The sequence below is a fragment of the Hyalella azteca genome, unplaced genomic scaffold (assembly GCF_000764305.2).
Source record: "Hyalella azteca isolate HAZT.00-mixed unplaced genomic scaffold, Hazt_2.0.2 contig4636, whole genome shotgun sequence".
Classification (NCBI taxonomy): Eukaryota; Metazoa; Arthropoda; class Malacostraca; order Amphipoda; family Hyalellidae; genus Hyalella; species Hyalella azteca.
The window spans coordinates 7950-32656 of NW_025934849.1; the positions used below are offsets into that span (position 1 = coordinate 7950).

Sequence of the window (24707 nt, forward strand, 5' to 3'; positions counted from 1 at the left end):
AGAAAATCTTTTAAAAAAAGAATGTTTCGGAAACGTTGCAATTTAGGTTAGCGAGAAAAAATTTCGCTTAATAATGAAATCTATAGGCTTCAAAGAAATTTTTGAAGAAATTCAAAACCCTTGTTTCAATTCAAGAATTTTTACTGACTTGCCAACAAATAAATTTGTAGATAAATACTTAAGACGCTAAAAATTTCCTCTCTAAAATGTTCATGACTTTCAACCGAGGAAGTGCAATGCCCGACGACGCCTTGCAAGCAAAGTGTAAGCTTGACTTGTCGGCCTTAAAAAATTATCATTTACGCAACTTTCCCGATTTGTCTAAAGCTATTTAACACTGTTTTTAGTGCCGCTAGTCTTTTTAAAATAATTATTTGGTCTTTCTTTTGTATTTTTCGTTTCCTACATATAATTAACTAAGCACTAATAAGTGATACAGAGATAGTCTGATAATTTCGAATTTTACTACATTTATCATGGGTATACACAATGCACATGTAGTAGAGTCTGATCTTATTGCCGACGGAACGAGAACAAGTTCTTTCGCTTAATAATGAAATCTATAGGCTTCAAAGATTTTTTTGAAGAAATTCAAAACCCTTGTTTCAATTCAAGAATTTTTACTGACTTGCCAACGTGCCGCTGAAAATCTAGTATATTTTTGGACGCAACCAATATAAATAACTTTTAACTGGACAGTAATCGCGTTAGGGAGCGGAGCTGCAATCGAGTACGGTTTTGTAGCTCAATCAATAATCCTATAAAATAAATATTGAACAATGGCTTTTACTAGCCAATAACAATTCTCGCGCGCATGTTCATCCGGATATAAAAAATTGCAGCCACTATAGGTTCTGAAACTTGATGCAAATATTTTTTTTCTGCAACGGCAGCTATGTTTCAGAATAAATGAATACGGGAAAATATTTCAATGCAAGAAAAATACAGGATTGTACATCAAATATATGTAATTTTTTGACAAAAATTAAGATCTATGATTCAACTCTTTGTCAAAATAATTTTTCGTGAAAAACTGTTAGATTTGATAATTTTTCAAAATTCAACCTTGAAAAGTAAATCGGGAGCAACATAAATGAAAATCCCTATGTTGCTGCTTGGTCATTTATACTCACATTGTCTAAATTTCTAAATTGTAGCAAATTTTATTTTGAGATCAGGACTCACTGTATTTTCCCCTGAAGAACTCATCCAGTTGCCATCCTGACAGAGCAGGATAACTGAAATGTTTCCTGATGGCAGTCGATATCCTTCCTTGCACTGAACCTCCAAAACTCCAGATGCAGATCTTAAGATTTGAGATACGATGTGTGTATATTTATTCATATTATTAAAATTCAGCGTAATTTAGCTGACGTAAAATAACGATAAATCTCATCATGACCGAAAGTGCCTTGGTATAGTATTGTTCAATTTATAATCGATCTCCAAAATGTAAGGGATCAAAAGATCAAATAACTCTACTCTCACTATCATTCCCCCTTGCTGCAGGCACCGAATGAATATTAGTGTGGTTGACCACAACTAATATTCATTAGTTGAATATTAGTTCAAACTAACAAACACTGTTAGTTATGGGCATGACTCCTGTAAAATATAATCAATCTTTACTAAAACATGTTTGTTAATCTCCACTCACTCATAATTGAAAATGGAGTTATTTCTCAAAGAATCTGGTGGCACGCAGATCTTGACCGAGCATCGCGGTCCGGCGAAGGCGCCCGTGCATTTGCACTGCCCTGGAGACACGCAGGTTCCTCCGTTCCTACAGCCGCCGCTGCACACTGGGCTGCACTGCAGCTCCTTTGCCGTGAACGTGCGGCCCATGACCGTTGACATCCACTCGCTATCGTTGCAGCTGTTATGAAAGTGAAAATCAAATAAATATTTAATCTATTAAATGAAAACCAGCGATTTTTTAAACAAAGTTTTACATAGTTGGCCCTATGTGGAAAAAAGAGTTCCCTCAAGACACCTATGGAAATAAAATGATTTGAGTTGAATTCGTACAAGATGTCAAGGCATGACAGACAGGCTTGACGCTTCGACTAAACAAAGCGGCAATCGAATGATTACTGATAAAGATTTCACAAATCTCAAAAATTCATGAAATATATTACAGCTATGTACATCCAAACATTAATAGAACTGATAGTAATAATAAAAACAGTACAATGTTTTGTGTTGTTAAGGCCCGCATTTCTCACGTGAGTACAGCGCTGGTGATGCCACCGTGGAGGCTGTAGCCCGCATGACATGAGATGCTCATGATGTCGCTGCCATCTCTGCCAACACGTCACGGGAACAAGGTGTGAGAAATGAAGGTTTACTTATGAACTGCCTTTTTTGCGCATTTTCTCATTTATGAAACAAATGAACTATTGTGCTCGCCATGACCGTCTGTCCGTCCGTCTGTCTGTCTGTCCGTCTGTCTGTCCGTCTGTCTGTCCGTCCGTGACTTCATGTTTTCGTCGATGAGAAAATGCGCTCTCTGTCACTCACTGCAGTGAGTAATGAGTTATATTTTTTATTCTTTTGCAATCTTTGGTATGAGTTTTGGAGGTAACAGTCCCAGGCAGCGCTTGAAGCTCCGTCTCAGTATTTACTCGCCTATCTTACAGCATCACATCAGCACCACAACACATCAGCACCACAACACATCAGCACCACAACACATCAGCAGCACAACACATCAGCACCACAACACATCAGCACCACAACACATCAGCACCACAACACATCAGCACCNGCGGCACGTGTTGGGCGCCACGCACTCGCCGCCGTTCACGCACGCGGGCACGCATGTGGGCACGCACGTTTCCTCTGCTGCATGCGCATGCGATGGAAATTTGTCATTATGTTTCGCTAAAAAAATTGTTGCAGTTTTATTTCTCATGTTACGAGATAAAGAAAAACAAATGAATTGAATAATAGATAGCGATTGAAAGGCACAAATGTGGTATACGTAACCAATTTAAGAATTGATATAATAAATTACACGACTAAGGAAAAATAAATTTCGATTGTAGAAAATATTGCATAAAACTAGGATCTTTGCTTTACATTTTGCAGCGTAAAATCATCTTGTCATTGTCTACTGCTGCGATCAAGCAGTCTCTTTTGTGCGCATGCATAAATTAATGCTAATAACACTGAAATAAATAATTAACATTTGCTGGTATTTTGAACATTTCAAGCTTGGTTAGGAGTAGAAAAATATTTATTTATACATCAAGTGTCACAGCACGTAATCACCTTCAATTTTCAAGAGCGGTTAAACTTTATTTTTCTATTCTTAGTCGCTATTATTGTGTGGCCATTGTGTCTATTGACTCACAAGAGGAATCATTTGCTGTTCATAGTCGCTTTTACTGCGAGGCTGTTATGTCTATTGAGGACTCATTTGCTGCTCATAGTTACTATTACTGTGAAGCTTTACTGTTTATTAACTCACAAGGAGCCGCTGATTCCGAGGTAGGTTGCCAGACTCGTGCCCTGCACGTGAGCTCTACAAGCCGGGCCCCGGATCGCATCTCGTATCCCTCCTCGCACATCAGGCTGCCCTTGTTCGCGCTTACGACGCATTTTTTGGTAGAAATTATTGTCAAGAAATTATTATTCACTCTGTTTATTTCTATAAAAAAATCAATTAAAAATAATGATAACATACTAAAAAAAACATGACAATGATGGAATTACTAACTTGCGCAGAGAATTAACAAACAAATCTAGGGTTTTAGTGTTATTTTGATGACATTTACGAGTTGATGGAATGAGGTACCTTCAGTATATGAAGTAGCGGATGTACCAGTCGGTCTTATATAGACTTAACTTTTTAGAATCGTCGTGATCTTGTTATTCAAGAAATATAGAATATGTTGACTAGATTCAAAGATGTCATGCTGAAGCTTTTATTCATAAAACAAAATTCCTCAATGTAGACTATATATTTTGGTGGAAACTCACCTGAACATAATTGAAGCGTTACCAATGACCGGAGGAGGGGACCAGCACAGTTCAGGATCGAGCGTCTCACAGCGGGGCCCTACAAAAGGCGCGGGACACTCGCACACCTGCGGCCTAACGCAAAGCCCGCGGTTGAGGCACTGAGGCTTGCACACGGGCTTGCAGGGCGAGAACCTCCACGAGGAGAGCTTGCCCACCCCCAAACTGGACAATGCGGGGGAGCCAATTTTGGGTAAATTATTATTGCGTGATGCAGGTGATTATTGAGAAAAAATATCATATATTGCTGTTATAAATTGAATAAATGACAAGAAAATAGGTATGATAATGATATCGCTTTGATTTTTTGCATAGTGATTTAACTGTGGGAAGAAGAATATGATACATTGTTTTGAGTGTAATGAAATACTGCTAGTAGAACGGCGGAAAAGTGACTTCTGCTCGTTACTTTAACATTGGTCAAATATTTTTATACGGAATTAACAGAATGGCCAATATTTTCGAATGTAGAGGCATAGTGTTTGCCCAGTGCACGGAACCTAAAACTTTCGTCAAAGCGGCCACATATAGCATGAGTATACCTAAATCTTATACGCGCTACACGTAGACTGCATAAAAAACACATTTACATAATTTAACAATAATTCTTTAAACGTGTGAAATAGATGGATGCTTGTATAATTAATTTGGGTATTTTTAATCCTCTGTATTAAAAATAATAGAAAAAATCATATAAAACACGAATTTGTTCTGAAAACGCCAGCAGCTTTTAGTGTAACGTAACATAAAGATAGTGAGATGCTTCGAGATCAAAAACCTCTAAGGAATAAAATTTTCAGCAAATTTCTCAGTTGACTTGAAGCGTAGAAGTTATCACTCCAACTGAATCAAATGCATCAGAAACTTTTGAAATGTAGCGGCCATTTCGTGTTTGATTTTGCTAGTGCCAGTGGAGGTTCGGAAGATTCATTCAGTAGTCGGCGACGCTCCAGGCGGCTGGAGAGCTCATATAGAGTCCAGTGCGCATTATTTATTCAAGGCATATCCAGTCCATTACATCTGGAAATCTGAAAGATTTTCAGCTGCTCCTCGATGCGCTCTTGCGTAGAGTACCCGAGGGAAGACCCACTCTCCTCCTTGACACCACATCAGCGCCTCCTGCAGTCCCCCCTCCAACTCGTAGCCCTCCGAGCACCGCAGTCTACGTCCTGATGCCCTGGGGTATTGAGTATAGATAAATTAACTTATATTCGCTTCTCAATAATATATTAGGAAATGAAAACTTTAAGAACAAAAAAGTATCACCATAGGTTAGGAAATAAAATTTTCTGAAGAAAAAGTATCACCTTAAATTTATAATTAAAATTTAACTAGAAAGTATGCCTAGTTGCAATGAAAATTGTTTATATTACCGGTTTTCTAGAAAATAATATTTTAGTATTAATTTCAATTTACTTATTGAGTAGGTATATGGAAAGCATTCATTTACTTCTATTTAATGCCCATTAATACCGAGTCTCCTGAATACATCATAATTTTCTTCAAAACTTTCTACATATGCTCGACAACATATGAATGCTTCGTTGATTACTTAAGCCAATGCTTTTTTACGTGTAAATGGGCAGTAAAAAATAACGCAAAGGGCTGAAAGTAGGGAACTATAGCCTAAATATAGTAAGCTTTCTGGTATTCAGTTTTTATTACACTGTTTCATGAAGTAATGGCCGAGGGAATGGAGCTCTCAGTAAGAAGAAAATTTCTAGATTCATTGAATGCTCAAGTTTGTGTGAAATAAATAGTAAAATTCATGTATCTAAACTTTTACAGCTGATGCTAACGACATCTGATGTCAGGCTCAGCTTAGCACAGAATGATGGCTGAAATTCACATCAGGATAGACTCCCGGTCTCCAGCTATAATTAGCTTGCTTCAAATAAACGCTGCTAAACTAACACAACTAACACGCTCATCAAGCCCGTCCAACTCATTTCAAAGTGACAAGCGTGCTTTGAATATTTTATAGAATCATTTATTCTGACTATGATTGCAAGGTCATCATTACTTTTACCAAAAGATTTAATTCCAATGTACACAAATTTTAGAGAAAGTTCCCACTTACGAGACATGAATATAGCCATTTGGGACAGGATCAGGGTCAGAGGGACACTCCGGCTGCTTTGGGACCTGGCAGTTTAGGCCCCGGAAGTTTTTGGGACATCGGCAGACGTTGGGACCGACACAAGCCCCACCGTTTAAGCACGGAAGTTGACAGACTGGATCGCAGCTGGGCAGCTTCTAGTGCCAGAAGCAACCATAAATATTTCAATATTAAAAAAATTTCACTTCCATAAATGTCCTAATATCACATCCATTATATCCTAATATACCTTGGTTTCCGATAAACGAGCAATTTAAAAATCAGTTTATATAATTACATTCAAAATATAATATAAATAAACAATATATTGTTATTTCTAAAAACAGTAGCCTTTATATAGGCAGAAATTAGACCTCGGTGTAGATGCCTCCATGCAAGTTTGTAGGCGTCCAGACGTCGTTGTGGCAGCGGAGGTGGTAGTGAGAGAGCCCTGTGTGCAGCTCGTAGCCTGCGTGGCATTCCACCACCGCAACCGAACCACTGGTTATCATCAGAATTGTGTAAATCAACAAAACTTTTCCTTTTTAAATGGAGAATAATTATTGTAGGGTTGCTATCTTATGCAAGAATAATAATATTACCTTGCGAGCGGCACAAAAATTATTCAAAATATCTGATGATAAATTTCGTGTAGAATACGTACCTATTCAATATGAGTGCTGATACAGTCAGAATCAGATAATTTTGCGTTTCTATCTATAGTTTTAGTGATTTCAAACATTCATGGACAAAGTGTTGCTTAACGTGTGAGTTGATATAAGAGCCTTTTTCTAACTAAAGTTTTTCATTTATGTTTAAATCTTGAGTACTGTACCTGAAAACAAACACAGATCAATTATAAAGATTGAGTTTACAAATGTTTTCATCCGCCATGAATAGTTTTATTTAAATTTCGTCTAATCACACAATGAAGATATAAACCACAACTCACTTGTAGTAAATATCAGCGTTGACAACAACAGCAGGCGACGTGGAGCACTGGGAGACGGCGGCGTCACAGGCGCTGGCGCAGAGCGGGCCCGTGAAGCTCGGCGGGCAGCGGCACTGGCCTGGCGCGATGCACTCGCCGCCGTTGAGACACGCAGGCTCGCACACAGGCAGGCATGTCGGCAGAGACGCGATCGCGCTAGCCTGCGTCTGTCAAATTCGTGTCAGAAAATCTTAATGTAGCTGGAAAGCGTGCAGCAATTAATAATTTCTAACGTCGAGCAGGCATGACTTGGAAATATTAACTTGGTCTAGGAGGCGAAACAATTTTTGGCTAATGAAACGAAGATAAAAAAAGTAATGATGTTATGTAGAAACGGATTGAAATAACTAGTAAACTTTATAAAAGTCACGTATCCGCATAACATGACCTAGCCCCACACAAAAAAAAAATATTTTGTACAAGACATATAATAAAAGGCCTTGGGACTATCTAGGCGGCAGGGGAAGTCAGGTTGCAAGTTCGAGTTCGCGACTCCTGATGAAGAGGTTGGTGTTGAACTTGAAACCGGTAGGCCAATAGTAACTTGATAAATTCTTGGGAATAACATTGATGAAATGCTGTAAAAAAACACAAATCCCTCCCACTTTTTAAGCAAGGAACGCATCGTCATTTTAAAACAATTTACTTTAATGGCTAATATAAACACTGGACGACTTTTAACACGTTGACTCTGAAGTGGTACATATGCGTACCACGAAATGTATTTCTCCTGGACGTAGTGGTACATAATTCAAGGTTGCCAAATGGCCTTGAATACGGCTAAGTCCACGAACAAAAACTGCCAATAAAGGCCTATAACTCGATGTATACTAGTATATTTGTAGGTTCCGGTGTAAAGATTCCATTTATTTTTTCAATTTAATTGGGAATTAAGTACTTCTATCATAAGTTTTAGCCAGCCAACGCAATTGAAAAAACAAAATAGCGGAATTTGTCCGAAAAAACCGTCTTGCAACCATGTTTCAAAATAGTACTAACAATGAAATAATAGCACAAGATGAAGAAATCGGAGTCAACGTATTAATAAACGATGTACCAAATAAAATACATAGCTAGACGGAAATAAATATGTTTAACGAACGGCACCAGAGTTCATATTACACAAGTACAGAAACGGTATTAATCTGTACAGAAAATGTTCAAGATTTATACAACTGAACCGGCAATAGTATAGATGTTTACTATCATCGATTGCTACTTGAAACTGCATAAAATTTCCTCACCACAGCCACCACAAGTTAATGTTGACATACAATTTATGAATTTATGAGAAATATTAAATAGTATCGGCGACCGGTACACGACAAGTTGACGCAGGCCTTCCGGATAGGTAAGACACTGTGCTTTATAAAAGTTCCCAGAGCGGTATTCGGAGACCAAACATAATATGTATAAAACATCCTACTTTTGAAGTAACAGCAAATCTAAAATTTTCCAATTAAAATAACGGGGCTCGCACCCCAGCAGACACATCAGCAGAGACGCGACCACACGAGCCTTTACATGTAAAATTCATGCCCATAAATTTTAATTTAAAATCCTAACTCGTGCCACCAATTCTATTTTATTTAATTGAGGCACAGAGTCTCGATAACGGCAGACACATTGAAAAAAACGCTACTGCACTTGGTCTAGTAAAGTAGTGTGAGAAAACGTATTGTGATGTTATTGTTTTTGTATATGACTTTATTTGATCTTTTGGGGCCTAATTTATTGATTAATTGATTAAAACCTAATTACAGTAATTGATTCACCCTCTAGTTAATTTAACGGTCAGTCTATTTCGTGCCTGAAAATTGATTTTTTAGTACAGATTCAGTATGCATCCTGTTGTTAATTTTGTGGTCTGCGTTATTCGTGTAAGAAGAAATGTAATATTTTAATTGGTATGTGATATGCATATACCCTGCGAAAAAATTACAACAAAATACCACGCTTGAAAGTTTCTCAAACTGTTATGCCACAAAACTAGTAGGTCGGGGAGAAAATAGGAATTAGGCCTGAAAAAGAAAGAATGAACTCAACGTTTCCTTTTCACACACAAGAAAAGAAAAAAACAGATAAAAATTATAATTGTTGATAAAATATTGCCATACAATCATTTCAGCAGCGCACGTTCAGCAGCCAATCGTTAATTATTTAATTTTCTGTTCAGAGAGCAAAAAAGCGAGGAAAAATATTTTTTTCAGTACTATTCACACAAAACCAAATGAACAACTGTACTATATGCGCGCGCTCAGCCACCAATCGTTTATTTCGAAGTAGCAAGCAATCGTGTTTTAAACTAACCCACCCAATTATGGAAGTGAAGCCCGGGCTTACAACATGCATATAATTTATAAACATTCCTACTGGGGGCTCGGTTTACTCGCTGTATTAATTAAAATGAAGCTCTTCTAATGAATTAGAAGCTGAAGCGCTGCCGCTCTTCCTGATGAGCGGATGTCAAAAGGGGGATGAGAGAGAGTCTCTCTATAATTTATGTCCGAGTGTTCATCCTTCAATGTGCATGCAAATAAATCTGGTTGTTCATTTGTAACAATATTTCAGCTGACACTATGACGGGTATATCTTCATACGGGCAAATGGCGAAATTATATTTTCAGATCTACGAGCGGTATCTAACCAGGGTATTGACTGAAAATGATTGGAAATTCATAGAATATAGCCATCCTTGGTGACACCGGTTTGTTCTGAAGCGGGAATATTCAGAAAAAATATTTGTTTGATTAAATAGTTGATTTGTATAACTAATGTGACTGAGAAACATACGTATATGATCTAAGATTTTAAATACTGCTTTTAATAGATACTGATAAGCAAATCATATTGCTAAATCGCATCATTAAACAATATGGCATTCCAATGAGCATGTATTCTATCCAGTACTAATTTTCAGATAGCAATTGTTTTCAACGATATAAATATTCCTGATTATGGAAATACTTAGGTGTACGCAATTTATACTCCAGAAATGTATATCAGTTCAAAATGGAGTTGTTCATCACTAGTCAATCCCTTTTAAAGCCTATATACAGGTTGCTAGCTATGATTGCGCTGAAATCCAGGCAGTCTTGTCTGTAGTAAGTTCTTCAAACCTGCGTGAAGGAAGAATGTGATTGTTTTATTCACAATTCGCATTTATTTTTATTCCATGTTCGATTTTCCACTAACATTTTACGATAAAGATGTACACCAGGGCCTATACATTCAAAAACAGTTAAGAGATCGTAAGTTCATCAGCCAATCATTGACGGCCTTTCAAGCAAAATCCACCAATCATAGACAAGAAAATAGAGCGTAAGGACTTACGTTCACTTATAGCGAGTTTTGAAGGTATGGCCCCAGAGGTGTTCAATGGACGTTTGCTACCAATTTTCCAAAGAACACGATTGACTGTTCTCACGCTTAATTTCGTTTGATGGAACAAAAAGCATCAATAGTTTGCGTATAACGTACAATATGATTCGTGAGTTTAGTCTATTATTTTATTGACTTCTCAGAAAAGTAGAGAAATATCTAAATGCTGTTACAGATTTAACGCAAATAGAAAACCTTTTATAAAATTAATGCATTGAAAGTCGATGACAGCTTGACTTTTGCTTAAAACAAATTCTTCGCTTGTATGTTTACCCCGCTTACCATCGCCCGCTTTCGTGATTGTGGAGTAAGTTATTGACTGAATTAATTGAAAGAAATTTTATTTAGGACTTCGTCATTGTTTATTTAATATAAATAAATTCAGCGTTTGATCATCATGGCGTGTGAGTAATAGGCGCGAGTCAGTCACGCAGGCGGGATGTTCTGTGGCGCTGACGTTTAGAATGGAATAGTTCCGTTGCCGGCCTTGAAACATCATAAAATAATTATTTTTAAAATCTAATTGATTTTATAAAATACTGTACAAAAAGCCGTGTGACTTGGAATTTAAAGTACGGAGCAATAGTACGACAATATTTGATTTTGCTAAAATTTTTGTGTAATCTTGAAATTATCTGAAGGTTAATGGCCATTGAATTTTTATTGCCAGCACAATGCCAGTCATGAAATGAGTTCGAAAAAATCAAAGGTAAAGTCTCGATTCCTGACCTCTCGCATGGCCTGTGGAGTTTGTCTTCACTCTCGGATCAAATTGAAAAATCTGCTGCTGTATTTTCAAGTGATTTATCTTGGGGCTGGAAAATCTCGGAGCAAAATCCTTGACAAAGGAAAGACATCGTTTGTAAAGCTCGTCAGTTTCAGGGGAATATGGTCGTGCAGTGTTTGATGGAGTGGTTGAATAGCCTACTTACTACCGTGTATAATATCTCGTCAATGATCGAGCGACCGAGCGAACTCATAAAGCTTTCTCATCGAGAGCCTCCAGCCTTTCTGTAGGAGTGCCTCGGCGATACTTTTTCCCATCACATATCATTGGGGACCTTCGCTTGTATTTATTGCCGATGTTCGACTTGGTTGTGGAATGTTTACTTGAAATACGAGGAAGTAAAAGTTAGATGCAACATTCAGATTAAACAACGTTTAAATTATGATCAGTAAATTTGAGTAAATATTTTATTCATTGCCTCAAAAGAATTTAGTCTGACTCAACAGCTTAGTGTGTACAGATGATGTCGAAGATGTACAAATTTTATTCGTTAATACGCATGAATTGTATCTCACACTTAAAATCGAGTTTTCACCTAATAATTTCATCACATAAAATCCATAAACTATTTCTCATAATACATAATTTTATTGAATTGAATGGATAAATCAAGTCCAAGTGAATCATTTAGTGAACGATTCAGCAGCCATGAATGCCAAGACTATTGGACGTGTGAACTACACGCGACAAAAATGCTGGTAAAATTTTAAATTTTTCACACTCGTAATGGGGGATTTGCCTCGTCATAGCAACTCACAATAATTTTCCATTAACAAAAGTCCCTCATTAACAATTAATGAATGATTTCCCTCACAGATTTTTCTCTAATTAAGCCTTAATCAGTAGGTAAGTACTGTAGAATATGTCAATGGATATGTGGGCATGAAAGATTAAAAAGAATTCACACGACTCACTGCAAGCGAGGTGGCGCTTCCATCTGAGGTCTGGGGTAGAGGCAGGTTGCCATACATGACCCAGCGGTAGAGCTTTGACGGGGAGCACGTCACCAGCGTGGACGACGTGTTGCCGTCCAACTGGAAGCCGGGTGTGCACTTGACCATACCCAGTGCCACTCTAGAGCAAAAACAGCATCAATAGTTGCCAGAAGCTGGTGAAAGAACGGCCAAATAAGCTCGCCAAAAATGCTAAGAACCACCTCAATTTAAAATGTTGCGGTAAAGGTGATAATAAAAAAAATTGTAATTCAATTTTTAAGATACAATTCAATTTTTTAGGGGGTTTGCCTTATAAAATCACATTAGGTTCAATGCCTGAATATTTTTTTGCTTGCCAGTCCGATTTTAAAAAGGCCATATCAGCAAATTAGGCCGGAATAATGGCCAATCTGGCCACGCTGTTGCAAAGTATCCGCACAGCGTTCGTGATCAATAGATGGAGGCCTCAAGGCAGCACTCATTAATCAAATAAAAGTACACCACGAGTTGCCATGATATGGTTGACCTCCAGCCACTGATTTGTTGGCTGAGAAATCTTTGAGCGCGGCTTTAGGCTATAAAAACAAGTATTAAGATATCTCAGCGTTGCATTTGAGACTGGAAATGCTTACCTGAAATGCAAAATGTTTAACTTTAGAACTGATAATGAAAATACATGTAGATAGGGCAATTCAATGTTTGTCATAATTGTTCACAAGCAGAATGTCAATAACTGAATGTTATTTTCCATGATAGAAAAATAACTGAACGTTAGACGTGTTTGCAGGTATAATGATCGGTTCTCTACACTTACTTGGGCACTAATTTTTGAAGGTATCATGATCGGTACTTTACACTAATTTGGGTATTATTTTCGCATGTATCATGATCGGTACTTTACACTTACTTGGGCACTATTTGATCGACAGGAGTTTGCACGGCAGTGAAGTTCATGTGCGGAATCAGATTCGGCAATTCAGGACAAGTATCTGAACAACGATGCATTTATGAGAAAAATAATCTTTCTAAATCATTAGCTAATTTCGCATAATAGCGCGCTTTCCCTTGAATATTAATTTTGCTAATCTCTATTATACACTTAGGTTAGATTTTGTAGAATGATACAGGGAAAATGGTGGAAACATTTTCTTAACGATTATAACTTAATCAGCGGTAATTGCTTGAGAAAACTGCAATATTTACAACTATTAATTCGTCCACGTCTCTCTCTTGTCTTAAGTACAAATTTCTCAAGGGTTGCACGAATTATTGTACAAATATCTATGTCTAAGCTAACAAATGAGATGCCACAAAGTAACTTGCATACTGGCACATAATTTTTCTTCAATCTCATAAGAGGAATTGAAATATATTGATGCCTCAGGTAACAAATGAGACGCCACCAAGTAACCTGAGTAATGGCACAGCGTCTTCCAGTCGTCGATGGTCAAAAGTCGTAGCTTCTCATCTTTGTCGGGTGTCACCCACGAGCCCGCTCTGCAGATGCCTTCAATTCTCATGTTGGGATCTTGGTGCTTGCATGTCAACGTAATTCGCTGCGCCGACCTGATACAGAGGTAAATACAGTCAACTATTATTTTAATAAAGCAATAGGGGTAAAGCAGCGCTGTATTATATTATATTTTTATTAATATATACTGATTTGATGCATTTAGAGTTGAAAAAAGCTCATAAAACATTAAAGGCTAACCCGTGATCTGAGGCTAACCAGAGGTAGAAGAAAGTTCGGTAAAATATTAAACTTAACCTGTAAATAGAGGTGCAAGAATATTAGCGGAACTACCTAGAAAGACATGAGATAAAATGCAGCTGCTAAAAAAATATTCATGAAACTACCAAAGATGATAAATTAGCTGATGAATAGGTAAAAAAAATCATTGAAGGCTGACTTGCAATCTGATGCAAAGAAATTATCTACCTATTTAACATACATAAGCTGAAACAACTTTCGGAGATACCACCATAACACAAGATGGTTTCAAAAAATTTCCCTTTATCTATTATTTAACACCGATCAATATGATGGTTTATTAATTATTAAGAGAATTTTCCCCTGAATTTTATTAATTTTTCAAGTCTTCCTATCTTGTATTGTATTGGAATATGAACCTATTCGACTCTCGTATTTATAAATTAGACGAGCAACGGCGGTAGCCTCATTGAAGAAGAACTTTGTAAACGACTTATCAGAAAAAAACGTTCTTTTTCCCATGTCGAAGAAATGAAGAACTAGTTATAATTAATTTTTGGGCTGAATAGCATTCAATTGCGACTTTTTATATTAATTTGGAGTTTTTTTATCGACATGGATGACGACTTTTAAGAATGAAACAATTCTAAATAACATAAAATGTTCATTTTTTGTTTTTTTTGAGTGTCAACATCCTGTTTACCAGTAATTATCCTCCTCAAAGTAACAATAAAACTGATAATAACTTCTTGTCACAGATGAGAAGTTAAAAAATATTTTTTTTTTGTGAAATAAACAATCGGAGAGAGGCCTACGAACATGCTCTGGAATCCAGAAGCAGGATTTTTACTTAATTAAGGGTCTGTATTTTTTCTTTCATAATTGAAAAGCGGTCGCAGTAACTCCCGTTTAAATTGCGACGATTAAAATTCGCTAATTGCTTTGGCCGTACGTGATCAGTGCCGTGCCGAGACGCCGAAAAACCTCACGAGAAAAGTTTGCCTTTCCTTCAGAGTATAATTCATAACTGGTTTGTGAGATGAACATTTTTATTGAAAAAGGTGTTGTGAGACTGATAACTATCTCAATAAGAAAAAGTATTATGAGACTTTGAAAAACTTCTTCTGAAAAATAGTGCTATCATATTTAGAAGACGACACATGACACTCCGCTCCATGATTATGTACGTTTTAGGGAATATAAAACTTCAGTTTTTGCTAAAAAATTTAAACCTACGTCTTTTATAGAGCAATAGAAGGTGAGCTCGGCATTTCCCGGACAAGATAATCCCGGAAATTTTAGAATGCATTTATAATGCATTTCGTCATTCCCGTTGTCCCTCATTCCGCTTATAATAAAACTGATGTGTGTTAATTAAAAAAATACCAGTTCAAACCTACATTTTACAAGAAACATAAAATACCGTGTGACTTGAATTTGACTCCCTCTTCAAAATATGAAATTATTATTTTGCTCTTTTCAAATAGAATTTATAAGTGCCATCTCAAAATATTCGGTCTAATCCCATCGCCGCAAGTTTTGCAATGCTTTATTAGTATCCAACTGAGGATAAATGTTCAGGCCCATAATATCCCGACACGATGAGTTTTGAGGGTACGTGCTCGAATAGCCTCAATATATTTTCGGTGCCAGGAATTAAACACACAAACAAACTTTGACAAATATCCACACGATTATATGAGCAGGAAAAAAATGTGGTGATCAAGCTTAAATAAATAAACTTAATTGGATCAACTTTTTAGTTCCAAGTCTATATATACTGTATATACATGCTTGGCGTTTACTAACCGTGTCAAGATCTGAACAAATTCTGGAGTGTTGAGTTCATCGCAAGGCTCTTGAGTGTCAGGCGCACAGCCCTCTTGAATCTGCGGCGGCAACGACCACTTGGAGTCGTAGCAGAAAATTGTGAGGTCAGTAAGTGCCACTGAAGAGGAAACAGAAAAGACGTCCGAGGGCAAGTGGTAGCCTGCGTCGCACTCCACTCGAGCACTCGACTGGTCCACGCTGAGAGCACCACGCACAAATATGAAAATTAAATAAAATTTCTTATAAATGCAAAAAAATACATGCTAATAAATTTTGGTGCCGCATTTGACGTGGAGGAATAAATATGTGCGGTGATTTATTCACCAACGCAATTTTTAATAGTTTTAAATCAATTTGATGCGCGTGAAAACACATTACAGAGAATTTCTAACTCATACATAATCGTATTAAGGAAAATAGTTTACCCATGAATAAAATAAGTTGAACTTCTGGAATATATGATACCCTACTAATTTGACACCCGTTTTCTCATGCCTATTCACTGTGTTATAGGTATGTGCCTTCAGTTTAATAGTGTATTAAATTAACTGTTTTCTAGAAAATTACCAAAGACCTGAATTTAAATGTGTACAAATATTAGGAATACAAAAAAGTAATCTATAAATAGTTATTCAGAAATAATATCATACCTTGGCATGACTTTAGCGTTGGAGAGCAGCGGTACTTCAAAGCACCGGCGGTTCTCGCACGCAACGCCGTAGAATTCGTCAGTGCAAACACAACGGCCGCTGTCGTCGCAGCGCCCGCCGTTCGTGCATTCTATCGTACACGCAGGCTCGCATATCACTTCAGACTCGAGGACTGAAGAATGTTTTAGTGTCCAGCTCCCACTTGTGCAAGCCAGGGGCGTCGTTCGACCGAGTGATGAGTTCTGAAAACGCGTCGCTGCCGGACACTCGAGGATGACATCTCGAGTCCTGAGACGAATACATTAATAATATTAGCTCTGGATATGAATGACGAGAAGTTTGCAGCTTTGATTCGGCTCTTATATTTAGCTCAACTAGATTTACGAAAAAATATGTTTGCTTAGAATTTCAACAATGGATTGAAATTGTGGTGCTATTTACGCTGTCCCGTATGCTGCAATGATTTTTTGGAATGCATCAATTAAGAAAAATCATACACAAACACTGACCTTTGCATCTAAATACCTGTAGAGATTATTACTTATTAGATTCCTTTATATATCAGATATATATCCCTATAATTTTTACTTAGAATTTGAGACATTAAAATTTACTTTGAGATCACTTTACTACTCAATTTATCAATTACGAATGCTGATAATATTAATACTCATCACACTTTAGTATCAAAAGGCAGTATTCGGCAAGCATGTACATAACATATATAACTTAGCTTATAGCTCTCACAATTTATCGAGCCTCGCTCTGACAGGCAGAGGCCAGCAGTCAGAATATTCCTGCAGTTCATCACCATCGTCCCCGCATGTCTCCCTGAGCTGCTGGTCCCTACACCGGCACACTCCAGGTGCCACGCAGGCGCCGGTGTCGCCGCAGTCGCACCGCGCAGCACAAAACTCCTCGGGACTCCATACGCCATCCCGACACTCCAGTGTCCGAGGACCGTCCACCAGGTCGTGTCCATCCGGGCAACCAATCACCTCGCCCGACGTGCTGCGGCACTTGAAGTGTTTTACACCATGCATTTTGTGCTGCAATATTGCATCACGCGGTCATTATGCAACTGAGAAATTTTTCATAACGCTCGCACTGTGCAACTGTGCGATCGATCATGTAGTAGTAGTGTAAAGGTACTATATTTCGTACAAAATTCATTATTCAACTTTACAATCTTTCATACTATAGTCATTATGCAACAGTACTTTCTTTCATACCTTAGTCATTATTCGACTGTGCGATCGTCCATGTTGTAGTCATTATGACACTGAACAATTTTTAATGACTTAGTCACTACGCTATTGTACATCTTCCATATTGTAGCCAATATGCCACTGTTCAATCACAAGTCATGCAATCGTTACGAAACAGTGATGCGTTTCGTAATAGTATGCCATGCACTCAAAACAACCGTGCACTCACGCACCACATCTGCAAAGGCTATAAACTAAAACAGTCTCTTATTCAGTCGTCATGAGTTAGCGTAATATTTTTTTCGTACAATCACGAAATAATAGTTCAATCTTGCATCATGCATTATTCAATTACTCTACAACAGTGACACTTTTCATCATTCAATTACTATAAGGTCATCATCATCATCCTTATTTGACTATAAGGTTTTGATAAAAACCCGTAATATAATGCTAATTGAATTTTGATCGTTAGAGCGTTGATAGAGAGCAAGTAATTGTGAAAAATATTTATTATTAAATAATTTAGTGTGAATTAATCATGAATACCTATCGAAAAAGGGAAGTCATGTGATCGGGCAAGGAACCGCATTTAAGTTAAACCGGCTTTCGAGTACGAAAATGTTGAATTTACTAGGCTCTCGTAGTCTTTAATTCTGTTTAGCTGTACACTTGCAAACGGTTCTTGTGTCATGATGCGATTTTAGTGAAAGATTCTTCAACGCAACGTTATTTAAAAATATTTTCGTATACTCAATTACATTTTTCTTTCTTGCATATATTGACGTCATTCAAAGCACTCGGACACGATTACTTGCAACCGAAAGATTTAGATTCTGATTTTAAATTTTCCCTTTTTAATATCCAGGATAAAACTATAAGCGTTAATACAAGAAAATAGAATTAAGGCACCAGATATTATTTCGATAAACATTATTTTCCTAAAACTACATGCTATCCGTTGCACGGCTAATCAACAGACAGGATCTGGTTGACTCACATGTTGTAATCAGGACCCAGGATCTGGTTGACTCACATGTTGTAATCAGGACACAGAATCTGGTCGACTCACATGTTGTAATATGGATCCAGGATCTGGTCGACTCACATGTTGTAATACGGACCCAGAATCTGGTTGACTCACATGTTGTAATATGGACCCAGAATCTGGTTGACTCACATGTTGTAATATGGACCCAGGATCTGGTTGACTCACATGTTGTAATCAGGACCCAGGATCTGGTTGACTCACATGTTGTAATATGGACCCAGAATCTGGTTGACTCACATGTTATAATCAGGATACAGGAGCGGGTCACAAAAATCGTCCGGTATTTGGCAGGCGTCCCCGTCCTCACAGAGCGGGGTGCAGGTGAGTTGCTGAGGTGTATGAGACCAGGAGAGATCGGACAGGCAGCTGAGTAACGCTTGCTGCTCACCCGACGGTAACTCGAAGCCTGGTGAGCACCCTNAATTTACGAAAAAATATGTTTGCTTAGAATTTCAACAATGGATTGAAATTATGGTGCTATTTACGCTGTCCCGTATGCTGCAATGATTTTTTGGAATGCATCAATTAAGAAAAATCATACACAAACACTGACCTTTGCACCTAAGTACCTGTAGAGATTATTACTTATTAGATTCCTTTATATATCAGATATATATCCCTATAATTTTTACTTGGAATTTGAGACATTAAAATTTACTTTGAGATCACTTTACTACTCAATTTATCAATCAATCACGAATGCTGTCAATATTAATACTCATAACACTTTAACATCAAAAGGCAGTATTCTTCAAGCATGTACACAACATATATAAAAATTTGCTTATAGCTCTCACAATTTATCGAGCCTCGCTCTGACAGGCAGAGGCCAGCAGTCAGAATATTCCTGCAGTTCATCACCATCGTCCCCGCATGTCTCCCTGAGCTGCTGGTCCCTACACCGGCACACTCCAGGTGCCACGCAGGCGCCGGTGTCGCCGCAGTCGCACCGCGCAGCACAAAACTCCTCGGGACTCCATACGCCATCCCGACACTCCAGAGTCCGAGGACCGTCCACCAGGTCGTGTCCATCCGGGCAACCAATCACCTCGCCCGACGTGCTGCGGCACTTGAAGTGTTTTACACCATGCATTTTGTGCTGCAATATTGCATCACGCGGTCATTATGCAACTGAGAAATTTTTCATAACGCTCGCACTGTGCAACTGTGCGATCGATCATGTAGTAGTAATAGTGTAAAGGTACTATATTTCATACATAATTCATTATTCAACTGTGCTATCTTTCATCCACATCTGCAAAGGCTAAAAACTAAAACGGTCTCATTCAGTCGCCATGCGTTAGCCGAATATTTTTTCGTACAATCACGAAAAAATAGTTCAATCGTGCATCATGCATTATTTAATTACTCTACAACAGTGAAACTTTTCATCATCCAGTAACTATAAAACAGTTCAATAATTTCTTCACCCAGTAATTAAACAGCCGTTAAATATTTGACTATAAAGTTCTGATGAGAGCCCATAATATAATGTTAATTGTATTTTGATCTTTAGAGCGTTGATAGAGAGTAAGTAATTGTGAAAATATTTATTATTGAGTAAATTAGTGTGAATTGATCATGAATACGTGTCTAATAAAGGAAATCTTGTGATCGGTGCACTGAACCGCATTTAAATTATACCGGCTTTCGAGTACGAAAATGTTGAATCGAAAAACGTCGAACGATGAAAATAAAACATTTTATTGAGACGAAGCAAACAGTTGATATTTTACTAAGCTCTCGTAGTCATTAATTCTGTTGAGCTGCACACTTGCAAACGATTCTTGTGCCTTGATGCGATTTAAGTGAGAGATTTCTCTACGCTACATTATTTGCAAATATTTTAGTATACTCAATTGCAATTTTCTTTTTTGCATATGTTGACGCCATTCAAAGCACTCTAACACAATTATTTGCAACCGGAAGATTTAGGATTCTGATAATAAATTTTACCTTTGTACTAGTAATCCAGGATAAAACTATAAACGTTAATACAAGAAAATATAATTAGGACAACAGATATTATTTCGACAAACATTATTTTCCTAGAAACTTCATGCCATCCGTTGCACAGCTAATCAAGCAGCAGACAGGTCGACTCACATGTTGTAATCAGGACACAGGATCTGGTCGACTCACATGTTATAATATGGACCCAGGATCTGGTCGACTCACACGTTATAATCAGGATACAGGATCTGGTTGACTCACATGTTGTAATCAGGACACAGGATCTGGTCGACTCACATGTTGTAATCAGGACACAGGATCTGGTTGACTCACATGTTGTAATCAGGACCCAGGATCTGGTTGACTCACATGTTGTAATCAGGACCCAGGATCTGGTTGACTCACATGTTGTAATCAGGACACAGGATCTGGTTGACTCACATGTTGTAATATGGACCCAGGATCTGGTTGACTCACATGTTGTAATCAGGACCCAGGATCTGGTTGACTCACATGTTGTAATATGGACCCAGGATCTGGTTGACCCACATGTTGTAATATGGACCCAGGATCTGGTTGACTCACATGTTGTAATACGGACCCAGAATCTGGTTGACTCACATGTTGTAATATGGACCCAGAATCTGGTTGACTCACATGTTATAATCAGGATACAGGATCTGGTTGACTCACATGTTGTAATCAGGATACAGGAGCGGGTCACAAAAATCGTCCGGTATTTGACAGGCGTCCTCGTCCTCACAGAGCGGGGTGCAGGTGAGTTGCTGAGGTGTATGAGACCAGGAGAGATCGGACAGGCAGCTGAGTAACGCTTGCTGCTCACCCGACGGTAACTCGAAGCCTGGTGAGCACTCTGCCACCAAGGCTGCACCTCTGAGGAAGGTCAGGGTCTATACTTTCAAAAAATGTCATGAGATCGTAAGTTCATCAGCCAATCATTGACGGCCTTTCAAGGAAAATCCACAAATTAGACAAGAAAATAGAGCGTAAGTACTTACGTTCACTTAGTGAGTTTGAAAGTATGGGCTCAGGAATTTATTCAGCTTGAGGTATCTAAATTTATAAGTGAATTTCGATTACTTAGGCATAATTTATCTATGAATTCACAGTGTGCATAACTAATTAACTGAAATTATACTCACTAACTTTTCAGTTCTAAATCATTATAATATATCATAAACCGAATATAATTACAATATAATTACTAACATCCAGTGCGTGTAGTAAGCGTTGCTAAGAACTGGTAGCGTGTTGTTCCCACAAGTTGTCGGTCCTGTAGAGAAATAACCAAAAATATCAATAAATTCAAAAGTCCGATCAATAAACAAATTTATTTACCTCCCATTATCGCTCGCTGTGACATATTAGATGCCTGCATGTGATCTTCATGTTAATAATATTAAATGGTCTACCTTAACATTAATTTATCATATAATATAAGATAATTAAATAATATTAATTAATTAATTATTCAATATTAACGGTCTACCTACCAACATATTAGATACATGCATGTGACCTTCATATTAATTAATATTAAATGGTCTACTTAACATTTTCGTCGTGAAATATTTTCGTCGGGTACAGACCTGCCTGTTCATCGGCTTCTGCAGCCCTGACCGAGGTTTTCAACTGTGTACCGCACAGCAGACTGAAATACGTACAAATGTCCACAGAGAAAATGTTATAGAACATAATTTATATTCAAAGTATTCAATAAAAAAATTTTAATGAAACTATAGTCTTCGTTTGTTAAATCCACTTTGACTAAATATAAAGTAAAATAAGTATTTTCGGGTATAAATGGAAATTGAAGACTCTGCATAGCAGCTACTATGTAATGGACACTGATGTTCGAGGCCAGCTTGGTATGTGTTTACCATGTGCTTAAAAACAAGGTAGTCGAGCAGCTGAAATATCAATTCCTGTATTCCTAGAGCGACATGAAGTTGCATGTCTTCGGATTTGTCTTTGCTCATCGTTAGAAATTTTCAGTGAGAAGCGAAGGAAATCATAAAAATTCCTCTATTTTTAATAAAAATTTTCCGGACATCAGCTCAATGCTCAGTTTTAAATTCATTAATGTAAATAATGTAAATCAGACGATTTAATTCTCACTGATGGGTTTGAAATCCAGATGATCATATAAGAGACGAAGCATCGTAACACACTATTTATTACCGATCCCAAGGGGATAGGAGTAATTAGCCCAGTATGGACAAGGCTTCCGTTTGAAAGTTTACGAAGTTTTTAAAATCCTGAGCCCCGAAGCACCGGAGGTAGAAGCAAAAATTTAAAAATCGCTTTAGAGCGTCGGCGGATTGCATTGATTGTTGAGTTACTTCATCTCTTATATATACCTCTGGTTTTAAATATCTTTTGCTTAATTTTCTTGTATTTTTTAGTTGCTTTGAAATTTTTGGGAAATTTATAATGTAAGTATTAAGTTACATTAATATTTCTTTTTTATGTATTGCACTCATACCTGAAGCTTGCAAAAAGAACGATGAACGCACGTGATGTCATCGTGACTCAAAAACTTGATGAAAAGAATTTTCGTCCAAGGTTTATTTCATCTTTTCTAGCTGACACAATACAAGGAAAATACTTTTGAATAATTGGAAAATTTCATTCGCTGCCCACTTTGGAACCTGCACAAAATTCAATTGTTTATGAAAGCTGTAAGTGGTTAATATAATAGATGGGTGCATTATCATATTAATTAGGCATCTTTAACTTTGAGTTTAAAACAAAATAAAATCACTGCGCGTGTGCGTTTAGCGCGTGAACATAAAAAGCTGTGTGATGGGTATAAGTCGTTCTACGTTACAGGATTTTGAATGATAATGCGGATTATTTCTTAGAAACTATGAACTATAAGTAACGAAACTATAGACTATAAAGTAACGATGAAAAAAAATTTACATTAACAATTTTCAGATATTAAAATCTAGAAACGGCCTGCCACTCATATGATCAACAGGAACTGCCTGTCACGTATAGGATCAACAGGAACTGCCTGTCACGTAAAGGATCAACAGGAACTACCTGTCACGTATCTAGTTAAGCCCGAATAGACTCGACAACAGAACACGACCAACTTGACCGCGCGACGGTTGCTGTGTAGTGTGGTAACATCCTCGCCGACGTCGGCATCTCTCTCGAGTTTATTAACAAAGGCAACTGCTGCTGTCAACAGCTTATTAACGAGCTGGCATGTCGGCACAACAGCGCTGTTCTCGGACGAGTTGATCAACTCCAGGCACTTGCACAACTCCTTGCCTCCAAGTTTATGCTGAACTAATACCTGAGAAAATCCCACAGTTTGAGCTATTTACGAGCACATTAAATTGATTACGGACTTTTTTCATAGAATCAGTATTATTGCTTAACAGTGAAGACGTACACGGAATAAAAAAATTATCATTAGCAATTGACACGAGCGTTATTGTCTGAGCTCCATGACGGCACGTACATATAAAATTGAGCTCTGTGTGCAAGGACGAAGTCTAGTGTAGACTAACTCGTGGCTATGCTATTCCTACCAGTGTCGTTATGTAATAGGTAAGCTGAAGTGGAAAGCGTCATTTTGTAAGATTAATTTTCGCGTGAAAGAATGACATGGTGTATTGTGCAAACTTTGTTCAATATGTTATTGCAGTTTTGAAAATAATGAAAAATTTTATACCCATGAGTGAAATATTGCTTTGCGTCAGCAACTGCCAACAAATTACATTATAGTTCTATTAATTAAATTACAGTTAAGTTCTATGAATAAAATACGCCCTTTAGATAAAATACCAATGACTACGTTCAAAAACAATAAATAAACCCATATTTCACTTTATTTCAGTAGCATCATTGCGTGATTTTAGCCCTAGGCTTATTGGATATTTTCAAAAATTGAAGACATTCCCTTATTAATTTAGAAAATAATTTTATAGAGAACGCCTTCAAAATCCATCGTGATTGTGAACCTATTAATTAATGCAAAAATTAACAACTCTTTCACTGAATTCTATCAACTCGTGAAAAGAATCCACTGATATCACTAAGTCGTCGGTCAAC

General features: G+C 37.5%; 1 protein-coding gene across 1 annotated transcript; it reads right to left on the minus strand.

The window, feature by feature from the left end:
* Positions 1-1146: 1146 nt before the first annotated feature.
* On the minus strand, positions 1147-23292 carry LOC108665115 (neurogenic locus notch homolog protein 1). The gene is made up of 23 exons (XM_018151838.1): positions 23125-23292; positions 22229-22290; positions 21849-21912; positions 21312-21512; positions 19486-19726; positions 19219-19234; positions 18903-19071; positions 17154-17417; positions 16407-16694; positions 15736-15954; positions 13627-13781; positions 13123-13204; positions 12195-12354; positions 7074-7279; positions 6496-6622; positions 6104-6279; positions 5042-5200; positions 3985-4188; positions 3473-3591; positions 2766-2844; positions 2226-2303; positions 1658-1876; positions 1147-1306 (listed from the first exon to the last, which is right to left on the minus strand). Exons 1-23 carry the CDS (start codon positions 23163-23165, stop codon positions 1147-1149), a joined length of 3489 nt encoding a protein of 1162 aa, XP_018007327.1. The 5' UTR covers positions 23166-23292.
* Positions 23293-24707: the final 1415 nt, after the last annotated feature.